General features: G+C 39.2%; 1 protein-coding gene and 1 pseudogene across 1 annotated transcript; one reads left to right on the top strand and one right to left on the bottom strand.

The window, feature by feature from the left end:
• Positions 1 to 76: 76 nt before the first annotated feature.
• LOC122866003 lies at positions 77 to 4,528 on the top strand (annotated as a pseudogene).
• A 389-nt stretch (positions 4,529 to 4,917) lies between these two features.
• si:busm1-57f23.1 (uncharacterized protein LOC368621 homolog) lies at positions 4,918 to 10,057 on the bottom strand. Its single transcript, XM_044175509.1, has 5 exons — positions 9,906 to 10,057; positions 9,484 to 9,739; positions 5,701 to 5,852; positions 5,477 to 5,578; positions 4,918 to 5,199 (listed from the first exon to the last, which is right to left on the bottom strand). Exons 2-5 carry the CDS (start codon positions 9,566 to 9,568, stop codon positions 5,104 to 5,106), a joined length of 435 nt encoding a protein of 144 aa, XP_044031444.1. The 5' UTR covers positions 9,569 to 9,739; positions 9,906 to 10,057; the 3' UTR covers positions 4,918 to 5,103.
• Positions 10,058 to 12,687: the final 2,630 nt, after the last annotated feature.

Raw genomic sequence — 12,687 nt, 5'->3', positions numbered from 1 at the left:
TGTGAATTATGCCACTTTTCAGAGGTTAGTTATAGTTAATGAATTAATCTATACACATAAACGTATGAAATGATTAATACAGTTTGAATGTAAATCATTTAATTGACTGCCAACATCAGTACTTATTCCTTTAGGTTCTGTGGTGCCAATAATTGGAATAAGTTTCCCTTTTGTACCAAAATAAATAAATACATAATTAAATAATGAAATAAATAAAATAGTAACTGCTACAATTTTGAAGTCCTAATATGCCTTACAGGAAATTAGAATTTTGTCATTCAACTTATAAGACATTGTCTTGTGAGACATTGTCACTTCCCCCAGACTCACTTCCCAAACCTGCCATTCCCCCTCTGTCCAGCAGCTGTCCCCAGTGTGTTCCCACCTTTCCACACCCACCTGCTCACCTGTTCCTCATCCCCTTATTAGTTTCTTATACAGCTATCCAGCCATCTTATCCGGTTTGTCCCTGAGATAGCTGTTGAGTCCAAACATCTACCACCAGAGCCTCACTGAAAGGCTAGTGCTCCTTTCATTACTAATTCATTCCGTGCAGCCACACTTTGTTCCAAAAATACCAAAGATATCAGGTTTGATTCACAAAACATCTGGATTATTTCTATTTGTTCAAATGGAGCAACCACATAGTTAAAACAAGCTGACAGAAAATATATTTGTATCTGTCAGACAGAGTGGAATAAGAAGATTTTTCCAACCTAAAGATACTTTAGGGGAAATAAAAGGGGAAAACTGGATGTTAAGGGATTATATAGATCTATCTAGATAGATAGATAGATAGATAGATAGATAGATAGATAGATAGATAGATAGATAGATAGATAGATAGATAGATAGATAGATAGATAGATAGATGTGTGTAAAACAGGAAACAGCTTACAAGTGAAAAACACTGTCATCCTAATAGTTAAATAATGGTGCAGTATAGGTTGAGCAGTGCTGCCTGGCCTGTTTAGTAGCAAAGAATGCTTGCCAGCCCACCAGACAGCCTCATTTTACCCAGCACAGAGTGTAATTTTACTCTGACATGATGAATGACCAAATGAAAATAAATGGTAACTGGTTGTTTTATTGAAGGATCGAGTTTCCATGTGATGTCCGCCAAGGAGCCCAAACTAGTATGCTTTTCAGAAATGGAAAGAGTGTGGCATGGCATGGCTTTACTGGTGGAGTTGTGGTGGAGATCCACAGATGTTGGCTGGATGATCCCCATCTTGAAAGAAAATCCAGTCTCTATGCTTGCTCATTACATTTTCACTTTTACTGAAATTCTAAATAACAACATAAAATTTCCTTGAGAAACGTATTCTCATTTCTTTCTTTTTTTTTTAAAAAAATCTGTACACTGAAAACATTTATGCGACTCCCAACTTTTGCTTTGTTCCCATCAGACAAGAGAAGCAAAACTGTAGTACACATATGTACAGTATACATCTACATACACTTTTCACACAAAATTGCGAAGTCTTGTCTGACTGCCACCTGAAAAGGTTGAGGGAGTTTCCTGTTGGAGCTTATCCTTTCATTAAAACATTTGTTTGAGGTTCAATGTATTGCCTTTACAGTAAGTCTGTTTACAGTTCTTCCCTTTGTGGCTGTATAAAAGCAAGACTGCAACCTTTGCGGTCACTGCTGGCCAGCAAAAATCTTCCCAAGCTTCTCCATCCTTTTCTCTGCAGTCCTGGCCTTGCTGCTGGGCCTTTCAGCTCAAAACAATTCCCTGGTGAGACAAATGCACCTCTTTTTTTAACTGGTTTACTTGTTTTGTTCATGTTTAAATGTTATCATGTTCAAAGAAAGTTAATCAAAAGTGAGACAAGTGATAACATCTTGATCAAATTGCAGATTGCTCCAAGCATCCAGAGCTGGGAACTCAATGAAACCGATGACCCGAACTCATTCTCACCTATTTTAACAAAAACCTCCTAAAAGGCCATTTATGGCTTTATGAGCCCATGGGCCCACTTAAGTGATTCTAACAACTACCAGGGAATGACAACATCTCCCAAAAATCTGTTTATAGCAGGGAGTGTTTTTTAGACTAACACGTGTGCATTTTGAAATGATAAGTTGGCTTTTGACTGGAGTCATGAAATATTATCAGCACACAAAGATGAATGTAAACAAACAGGAAAAAGACATTAGATGGCAATCAAACCACACAATAAGCACATAATAAAAGTGACATAATCTTGTACAAATATTGCTCACTTTGTGTCTCTGCAGGTGCGACCTCATGAGGAAGGTACCACTTTTCTCACCACAGGTGTTCTACGCATCTTATTGCACAATGGGTCTTCATGTTTGGTAACTGAGTCATCAATTATTAGGTGTGAAGACCAAGGAGTCTTACTGTTTAGACACAACTTCAAAAATTCTGCACGCCAATAAAAGTACACTTTGTTCAGGGAAAAATGTCAATACTGTGTCCTCGCCTGCTCATATTCCAAGTGTGAAGCTGTGCATCTCTTTAGCGTGCTGCCCATGTATTGTCTTACCCCAGGCATCAATCATATGCTGGTGGAAGGTTATGTCGCTCTTTCAAAGAAGAGAAATGCCGTGAAATGCTGGAGCAACTACTGCAAGTGGAAAAAATCCTACCATGGACTGGTTGATGTACCCTGCAGCCTCAGTGATTACTTCTGTAAAGGCTGAGGAATTCATTCATGAGAATTACAATCAGTACAAGCTTAATCATTTCATCTTCAGGAAGTACTTTCATGCAGTTTCAACTGCTACTTTAAGTAGCATTAACTGTTTTCAGACATGTAGAAAGGAAGTGAGCATGACAATTTTCCATTTACACTTACAAAACCTTAGAACAAAAAAAGAAAGAAACCTCAGACTTTTTTGTTTAACAATGTTTGCATCATGTATTCTGATGTCAATTTTATTGCAGATGACAGTAAGTCAACTGAGTGAGCTATGGAAACTTTCCACAAGAAAACCTGCATTCGCTTCGTTCCTTATCACGGCCAGTCTGACTACCTCTGCATTGAGAGTGAACTCGGGTGAGTGCGGAGTGCATACACCAGCCTGCCAGGATCCAAACCTGTCTCTCTGTCTTTTACTGTACTGTAGGTGCTGGTCTATTATTGGCAGAGATGGAGGGACGCAGGTGGTTTCTCTGTCTGTGTATAGCAGTCTCGAGCACGGGATCATCCAGCATGAGCTCCTCCATGCGCTTTGCTTCCACCATGAGCATACTGGGAATGACAGGGACCAGTATGTCAGGATCAACTGGGAAAATGTCCCAGCAGGTGAGCTTGTTTCATGTTATTGTAAGGATCATTTGGAAGCGTCCAAACTCCAGCAACACTTGTAGTATAAAGAACAACTTCATTGTATTGTGTTGTTTTACGGAAGGTAACGTCTTTTTATGTAATTTATAGTACTATTCTTAGCAAGATATTTTATTTCGTTTATTTGTTTTTTCCATGTTGTCAGTGTCCTGCAAAACAGTTGAACCTGTATTACTTGAAAAAACTTTGTCAATACAACATTGACTTTATTAGGTAGATGAAGCTAACGTATTAGCAAACAGTTGCCTATTTACACATCCAGCAGACACGGAGCAATATTCGTATTCATTTGGAGTCGTGTTTCTGGCCACCTGGCCAATGTAAGTAATATTCACTCTCCTTTTAGCTCTTCTTTTGGTCTCCACCAACTCCTGAGGGAAATAACTGGCTCTTTAGCTACTAAATGCTCCACGACCTGCACTAGCTGGTCACTAACTTTGTCTGTCTTCTGTTTGGTGTTGGACAGGTAGCCTGGTTGCCTTTTTTGCTGGAAACAGCTGCCTGCATCTGAAATGGCACTGATGCGAGTGCTGAGACTGAACCAAAACAGTAACGTTGTGCTGAAAGAGGCCAAAACGCTCTGTAGAGCTGAGGGGAACTGCAGAGTTCAGCACGTGCGACACCTTTAACATTACCCATTGTCATTGAATCCATTGGTTATATAAAAATATTTACTAGTGAAGCATCGATATTTAATATTTAGTCCTGCATGGGGTTTGCAGCTCATTTTCCTCTTGGCATGTGAGAGGAAAATTAGTGTAAAGATCCTGACGCCAAATTACAGTAAATGAAATGTAAAAATGTTATGTGAACAGGTGGCAATGAAAAAAAGGAAACATATCTTTGAGAAATACTTTAGAAGTTTTCATGACAATGAAATGTTCCAGCAATTTTATAGATAAAATAAACAAGGAAAATTTTCCATCAGTACATCATTTTATTTCATTTCATTTTTTTCTCTAGGACTGCCTTCACATCAGCATTTGGAGCAGTATCCATTACTCCCATTCCAGATTCCTCTGTGCCATTTGGACAGAGGGATGATATGTCTGATATTGATATCCTCAGGATCAATAGACTGTATGAATGCGAGTATAGAAAACCTTAAAGATACAGTATAACCTGTATTATTTCCTGAAACCTATTAAAATGTATATTTAAGGCTTTTCCGCTTGATTGAATGGAAGACATTTCTGGAGAAAGAGCTGGAGAGAGAACGGTTACATACAGGAGACATCATTCAAACTAATATCACGCATGCCATGTAAACTTGTGACTTTTCAATTAGAGAGAGAGTGAGAGAGCAGAAAGAGTGTTTTTGTTTGCATGTGTGTGTGACGCAAGTATCCAAACTGACACATTTTTACTGCTGGAGAGGGGAAGAGGTCAGTTGGGTCCAGAGATCTGAGCAGGCTACGCAGCTGTGTGTTGGTGAATGTGGGGGGACATTCACCCCCCTGCTGTTCTCACTACAAATATCAAGTGTTCTCTTTGCACAGACGGTCTGCAAAACCAAAAAACACTACAACAAAAAAACTACAATCATCAAACCACAAATCATTTCCACATAATGTTAAAAAGCAACACCTGCTCTTGGTCACCTTTTCCAAACAAATTTTATTGAGATCACGATCTTGTCAGAAGTCCATCATATTGTCTATCATACCACACATTCACAACTTAAAATCGGCCGCAAAACATTTATTCAGAGAAAAAAACATCAACATTGTATCGAAATGTAATAAAGGTAACGTCAAAGCTGTAGAGCTAAACTATAAAAAAGTTAAACATTCTCTGTAAGTTTCCTGCACTTGTGTCCCTGCAGCTCGTGTTTGTTGTTGTAGGGGTTGAGGGTCACCTCAAAGTGGCACTTCACATGCTGCGGAGGGGGAAACAACAATAACTATTACATAGCAGTTGGGAAATCTCCAAAATCTAACTTACTGTGAAAGGCAATAGGTAATTTGCAGCCTTATGAACGTATTATGAAAGAATACAGAAAAGCATGAATGTAAATGTTGAGTGCAACACATGGAGCTAAGGGTGGATGTGTTGCTTTACAAGACATTATCTTTAAAACAGTGCGAAAAAGAATTATTTCTGAGTTGGACAGAACTTTATAAACACATTTGAGCGCACACACAAAACAGATTTACCTTTCTATTAAGACTGCAGCTGTTCAAGTCATGGTTTTCAGTCTTGAGACACTTGGTTTTTCCCAGGACTGCATCAATCTTAAAGTTGATCATATTGGTCACCTAATAAGATGAGCGGACAAGAGGACAGAACTATTAGATGTTGTGACTCTATTGTGGGATTACATGGTAGTGACATGGCGTGTTGCATGTGAGTTCCTTTGTTTCTGAAACATGAATCTAACCTGACTCTGAGCAGAGCTGATGGAGACCAGTTTGAACATCTTCTTGCTCTTGGAGTGCATGTTGAACATCTTCACAGCATGTTGGGCTGCCTCCTGAACCTCTTGTGACTCTGGACTCCTCTCAAGCCAGCCACCCAGTAGATGCACTTTTTCTACGAGGAAAAAACCACAGACACAAGGTGAACTTCACATAATTGCATGATGGCTATTGGTGGGTCAACAATGATTAAGTGATATGTACTCTATGTTCTCAGTAAATTAACAGACTATTAAAGTGGCACAACATAATATACTGAAATGCACACATTCATACACATAAAGATGTACATTAATGACTCTGTGCCATTAAAAGCACACCCATACTTACAAGAATGCACTCACTCACTCCAATTACACAATCATACACAGGCACACACAATCAGTCTGCTGTTAAGTGTTGTGATTGTTCCCTTTGGGGTTTTTATGCTCCTTCATCATGAAAATGTGCTGTTTCGGTCCAGAACATCAGTCAAGGACTTGGAAACTATAAGACCACCAAACCCTAGATTCAGCCAGTTTTACGCTAACGCTTGTTTTACACTGCCAAGCCGTCTTCACTACTCTGCCAAACCAAGCCTCAATCATCAGGCCAAGGATATAAAGCAGGTTTTCTCAAGGAAAGAGAAGCAGAATTTAGAGATAATAGTTACAGCTCTTGTACCTTGGGTGGTCCAGTTAATCAAAAAGGTTGCTGGTTTTGTTTTATGCAGTTTTTAGCGACACCAATAGTGGTGTAACTCTAGTCGGTGGGTCGGTCAGTCCATCACTTGCCATAGAATTTGGTAGTTATTCATGCTGCATAGAGAATGAATCCCATTGAAGGTGGGGTCTGTTTAATATCGATATTTGAACTCAACAACCAAACAAATACACCCCTCCCTTCAGTGCTCCTTCAGAAGCTCCGCCCCCCAAATTCATAGACTCGCATTGCCAAGGCAACAACACTAACAACTGGGCTAGCTGACCAAACACACTGAACGGACATCTAGCAGACCGTGAAGAGATATTGCAGTATTCATATCTCCCTCAGGATGAATTGTTATAATTTTAGTGATCCCTGCACTTTTTATCTTGTGACGCCATCAGTTCAACATTTGACTGTAATTCAATGCTAATTAGCAAGATGGTGACTATGTTTTAATCGTATCTCAAATAGTAACTAAGTATTGGTTGGAAATCCTGTTTTTGGCTCCATTTAGCAGTTGCTGCATGTTCCATCCCTACCCTGTCAAGCACACAAGTTCATTATGCATTGTAGTACAACAACACATCGAAGTCGGGCGTATTCAGGTGGTGCAACAGACCACACCCAACGTTGCAGTTGGGTGTCAGACATCAGCAGGACAACAGACTTGAACCTTTCAACCCACTGTGGTCAGTGCAACAATGCTTTTCCTCCATACAAAGTATGAGACATATGACCAACCCTCCTAGTGAACTACACTAATAAAGCAACAGTAAACATATAATTTCTATTTAGTGTTTTTCCCTGTGGCACTAAACTGTACTGCATGTATACATGTATACTTTGAATCAAATGTACAGTTTGCTACTGTACTGATTTTATGTGTTATCCTGTTGAGTATTGACAGTATACGCATGTACAAATCTGTTTCTCTGTAAAACCATTTCACTAACAGAAGCTACTGATGTTGGTGAATGGGTACTGAATGGCCCTAATGGATTATTTTGCATTCCTAAACACTCCCAAACCAAACTCCACTCTGCCAAATTAAATAGCATCTGACCAATGACGACATTCTCTGACTGCTGACTATGCCAAACCTTCTGACTCACTGTACCCAACCAGACAGCAGTAGAGAGTCACTGTCTACAGACTGAGTACATACATCCACAACTTATTTTTCCATTGTGTCATACAGGCACACTGTTAGAGAGAAATTTAAACTCCACGTTTTTCAGTATTACATCTCCTTGTGCTTTTCCTGTTTGTCTGCATTCTCACTGATCATATGGGAGTATACCAGCTGATGGAAACAAACTAGCTGATTTCCTTGTCATTACCTTGAGTTGTCACCTAGTTTTGTTGTTGTTATGTTTATAATGTTTGTTTTTTATTTAAATAGCGCTACTATTTACTATTTATTTCTATCTTTTATTTTATGGTTCCTCTGTAAAGTGCTATACAAACACATTTTTTGTTTGCTTCTTTTCATTGTATTGAAAATGGCCCATGAATGCACAAAATGAAATTGGCAGAGTTACAAATGTTTTGTTTGGTTTCTAGATTGTTAGTCATGATACTGACACAGACGTCTATGCTGCGGTCATTGTTGCTAGTTGTATTGTTCTGTCAATCAACCTGTATAACCTACCCTTTTTCATCTTGCTTATATTTTCTTATACAAAAAAGTTATTCTCTGTTGTATTATTATTTATTTACTCTTCTCTAACTGCTCTAACTGTCAACATATGTTAAATATTAGAATCTCAGTGATGCTTGGTTATATTTCCTTTTTGCAGAATTCATGCTTCACTTGCTTTGACTAGGCTTAAATTCTAGTTTCCAATATCCACATCGAGCCGTATTGGGTCACTCATCAGAATTCAGGAGATAAATCAGAAAAGGACTATTTTACATTATTTTGGTAACAGATTTAAAATAAGCACACAATAGTGTAATATTATACCTGTAGGAGATGATAAAGTTATGTGCAATTAGAAAGTGTCAAAATGTAAGGGTGCACTTTCCTGTTACTAGCATTTCACCCCCATGGTTACATCATGGTATGGTTATGGTATGAACTGTAGCGTGACCAGCAGTGTAATGACATCAGGGTAGCATTATAGGCCTAAGTAGTGGTAACTAGTTGTTGTGGAGCTTCAAAGATACCTTTCAATCTTCAAATTTGTTTTAGGAAAAATCTTTAAATATTTAATTAATTTTGTGTATCTGCCCATTAAATTAGCCACATATTATCATCATTATTATTATTATTACTATTGACACTCTATCAGAATGTATCAAGGATATTGATAACTGGATGTCTAGTCATTTTTTATTGTTAAACAATGACAAGACGGAAATCATGGTCATCGGGGCAAAGGCTTTCAGACACTGCTTGTGAGCTATGAACCAGCTAGATCTCTTAGGTCATCTGGAACAGGCCGTCTGGTTATCCCCCGGGTCTCCACGAAAACTAAAACTGCCCTGAGCTTTTATGCTCCAAGCCGCAGGAACTCCCTACCCAGCCGTGTGAGGTGTGCCCCAATGGTATCGTCTTTTAAAACCAAACTCAAAACATTCCTTCTTAGCTGTGGTTTCCAGTAGTCTGGTTTGCTGGTTTTAACTTTTATTTTATTGGTTTTAACTCACATGTCCTATTTTTATTGGTCTTAATTATTTGATTTAGTTGCTTTTATTCTTCATTTTTAATGGTTTTAATTAATTATTTTATTTTTATTTCTAGAACTTTTAACTTTCACATGTGTTATTATTCATATGTCTATTTTAACTGTGCTTACTTATGTCAAATGTTTTATCTTTACAATATTTTGTGGCTTGGGGTAGCTCATGCTCTGTGCAGCACATTGTGCTTCCACATGGAATGAAATGAGCTATATAAATAAAACTTTGCCTGCTTGCTAACAAAGTCTGTTCTCCCAAAGATATTAGTTAGAAAATAGGTCAGTTTATTCTCTGTCCTATATTCTTTTATCTCACTTGCCTCTCTGTAACTCCCCATATCTGTACTCTTATTTCTCATCCATATCAGTACTTACTTGTTGTGATGACTTCCTCCACGGGCTCTCCCACACACAGCTGGACAACTGACAGACATATCAGGGCTGACAACAGGAGAGACATCTTCACTTATTATCCCCCACCAAACTGTGCTGTGCTCTTCACAAAGGAAAGACTGCTGGAAGATGAATCTCCACACAAAGGCTTCAGATGAGCCGGACACTTTACTTGAGCTGAACCACTTGTCAAGCAACTCGCAGACGTCCTACAGTGTTTGCAGCAAACTGATGGTGTCTGGGCCCACAGAGAAAGTTGTAAAACAAACAAAAAAAAAAAAAAAAAAAAAACAGAAAAGGGGAGAGACAGTGTAGATAAGTCTACTTAAAATACTGCAATAGAGCCAGAAAGTGCAAAAATGACACATATAGAAAAGACTACAAAGAGAGAAACAACTATTTACCTTTCTGATATTGAGAAAACAGGACTTCACCTATAATGCTGGAGTAACAGTGAGCCACACTGAGAGAAATAATGTGAGTGAGGAAGAGAGAAAGAGGGAGGGTGTCGTTTGTGAATGGCAGTGGCTGTTCAGCATTTAAGCTCTGGTATGTTTAGCAAGCCAGTGAAGACCACACCCACCCACTGCCTGGCAATGACGCCATGAAGGGATTTAACAACCCTCAGTGGCTTTGGTGTGTGTGTGACAGTGAGTGTGTATGAGACTGGGTAGGTGGGAGGGTTGGTGTGGGTGAGTATCACATGTGTGCCATCGTGTGTGTGTGTGTGTGTGTGTATGTGTGCTGGTGTTTCTGTGCTCTTTGTGTGTTTGCATTCATGTGTGTTATGTGGTTCTGTAGCCTGCTAATGTGATGTGTCTGTGTGAATGTGTGCATGACATTTTGTCAGTTTCTTTACACGAGTGAACAAGGCACCTATGTGGAGATCTGACTCAAACTCAGCTGGTTATACCTGCTGGCAGGCAGTGTGTCACTGTACAAACTATAGCACACAGCAGAACCACATCACACACCAGTTCTAGGTGCATCAACATCATGTCCAGAACAGTTGTTACTATGTGATGAAGGGTTTAAACTATTCTGATAGCAGTGATTAAGTGCACAAATGTCAGCGAGTAGAACTGAGTGGAATTAATGAACTGGGTGTGCTCGTGGTGTGGGCCTAGTTTATAAAGATGTGGCTGACTGACAGACAGGAAGGGTGATTGTTTAGGATGCCTCTCACTCAACTTTAAAGCAGAGTGATAGTTAACAGCAATGCATCAATAATGTATTCTTTCTGCATGGTGTTTCCAAAGTTGGTTGTAGTAGCCTTATGTCAGATTCTAATAAATGCTGATTGTAAGTAAACGAGAGAGGTACACTCCAAGACAAAAACACTGGTCAATTGCCTGCCAAAAAATTGATTATCTGGGCCACTAGAGGGCAGAAGACCTCCACAACAAGCTGACAGATACGCAGCCCTGACATGTTGTTGCCTTATGACGTTTTAAAGGAGCTGTATGTAAGAATTTTAGTTTAAAACATTCAAAAATGAACTAAAAATATCAACAGAATGTGAAGAAATAACAGTTTTGACATTATTTCAAAGACGTCTATGTATTGTGTTGCAGAGACATCTACTGAAGTTAGCATGCTAACCAACCCATCCTGTCTTGTAATACCACTTTGTACCTCAAGAGGTAATAGTGAGTAAGCATCGTGAGCATCCAGTCTGCCCTCAGTCCAACATGAGAGGATGAAGAAGTAGCGCTGCCCCGAGGGCAAGAAACCACGTAGTGGAAAGAAGTGACAGAAATAGAAGGAAAACAAGAGTTAACATTGGTGTTGCTTTCCACCGCTGGAGACAGCTCTTGGCAAGTAAAGGGATAAAGTTTGATGCTGAATTTGCAACATTTTTTCTAGACTGGTCAGTAAACAGCTGTTAATGCTAACATTGGCTATTTAGCGACAGCTTAAAAAGGTAGGTAATTGTATAACAATACTGACAGTGTTAATATGTTTGCTAAGTTATCTGTTTGTTGAAAGAAAGAAAGACTTATGGGATCGACTTTGCATTTCCTTGTTTCTTATGATAGGGGTGGACACCCCAACTTTCTGATGCTATGCTGCCCCCAATTTCTTTGAATTCGACAGGTGGCCAATTCTTACTTATAGCTGCTTTAAGGCTACCGTGTTGGCAAAAAAAAAAGTTGCCTATTTACACATCCACCAGACACTGAGCAACACAAGCATTCATTTGGAGATTTGTATCTGGCCACATATGTAAGTCTAATATTCTCCTTTTAGCTCTGTTTTGGTCTCTACCAACCACTGACAAAGATATATGGCAGGGTTGCCTTCTCTCCCTATGTTTCCTGTCACCGCTCTGTCGTTATCTAATAAAAAGGCATTAAATCACTCACAAGCTCTTTACCTTGATGTTCCACTTATTTCACCAGCTAGTCGCTAACTTTGTCTGTCTGCTGTTTGGTGCTTGAACATTTGGTTTATTGGAGCTTTTTGCTGAAAACAGCTTCCTGCTGCTGCTGGAAATGCAGCTGATGAGAGTGGTGAGACTGAACCAAACCAAAACAATGACAAAGGTAAAAGAGGCTAAAACCTCTGCAGAGCTGCAGAGGTGTGTGGAAATCCTGTGTGGGATTGTTACTGTGAGCAACTTGTTTACAGTCATATGACTCAATAATACAGTATAAAAAACAGTAGTACAACCATATGTATTATCAATATACACTGTGATTTTGTATGGGCTTTAAGAGGTTGAAGTACTCACACCCACTTTTATCAGTAAAAATCACAGTACTTTTCTGTATATGGTAGTTTAAATTTCATGAAACTTTCCACTCTCTCAACTCTCAGTTTAAAGTCTTGTATGTGGGCGTTGGTGATAGCATGAATAGCTTGTTTGTCTGTAAGTTGGCAGATTCAAAACCTGGCAACATATCTTTTATGAAACACTGACTAAGGAACAAGGATGGGGTTCCAGGTCCAGACTGTTAACACTGCAAGATGGGGCAACTTCCATTACTTTTTGTCCCACTAAGGTAAGACTTATCCATGAAAATACTTCTTTTCTAGTGTGCATGTACTAAAATAGTGTTTGTAAACTCCACTCTTCTGCCAGTAGTTTGGACTCCAGTATGTAATGAGTCAGAATGCCCAGCAGGGGGAAGCAACACCGTATCACATAATGCAACAGGTGGTTGATGAGGCTAAATTACTGCA

Source organism: Siniperca chuatsi, linkage group LG18, assembly GCF_020085105.1.
Source record: "Siniperca chuatsi isolate FFG_IHB_CAS linkage group LG18, ASM2008510v1, whole genome shotgun sequence".
In the NCBI taxonomy this organism is placed as follows: Eukaryota; Metazoa; Chordata; class Actinopteri; order Centrarchiformes; family Sinipercidae; genus Siniperca; species Siniperca chuatsi.
The sequence above is the reverse complement of the archived record's forward strand: the minus strand, read 5'-3'. Positions and strand labels throughout refer to the sequence as shown.

Coding starts and splice junctions, on each gene's coding strand:
- si:busm1-57f23.1 (XM_044175509.1), bottom strand. CDS start 9,568: ATGTCTCTCCTGTTGTCAGCCCTGATATGTCTGTCAGTTGTCCAGCTG. Junction 5,579..5,700: donor TCAGCTCTGCTCAGAGTCAG/GTTAGATTCATG, acceptor TCATCTTATTAG/GTGACCAATATGATCAACTT. Junction 5,200..5,476: donor GCTGCAGTCTTAATAGAAAG/GTAAATCTGTTT, acceptor CCCCCTCCGCAG/CATGTGAAGTGCCACTTTGA.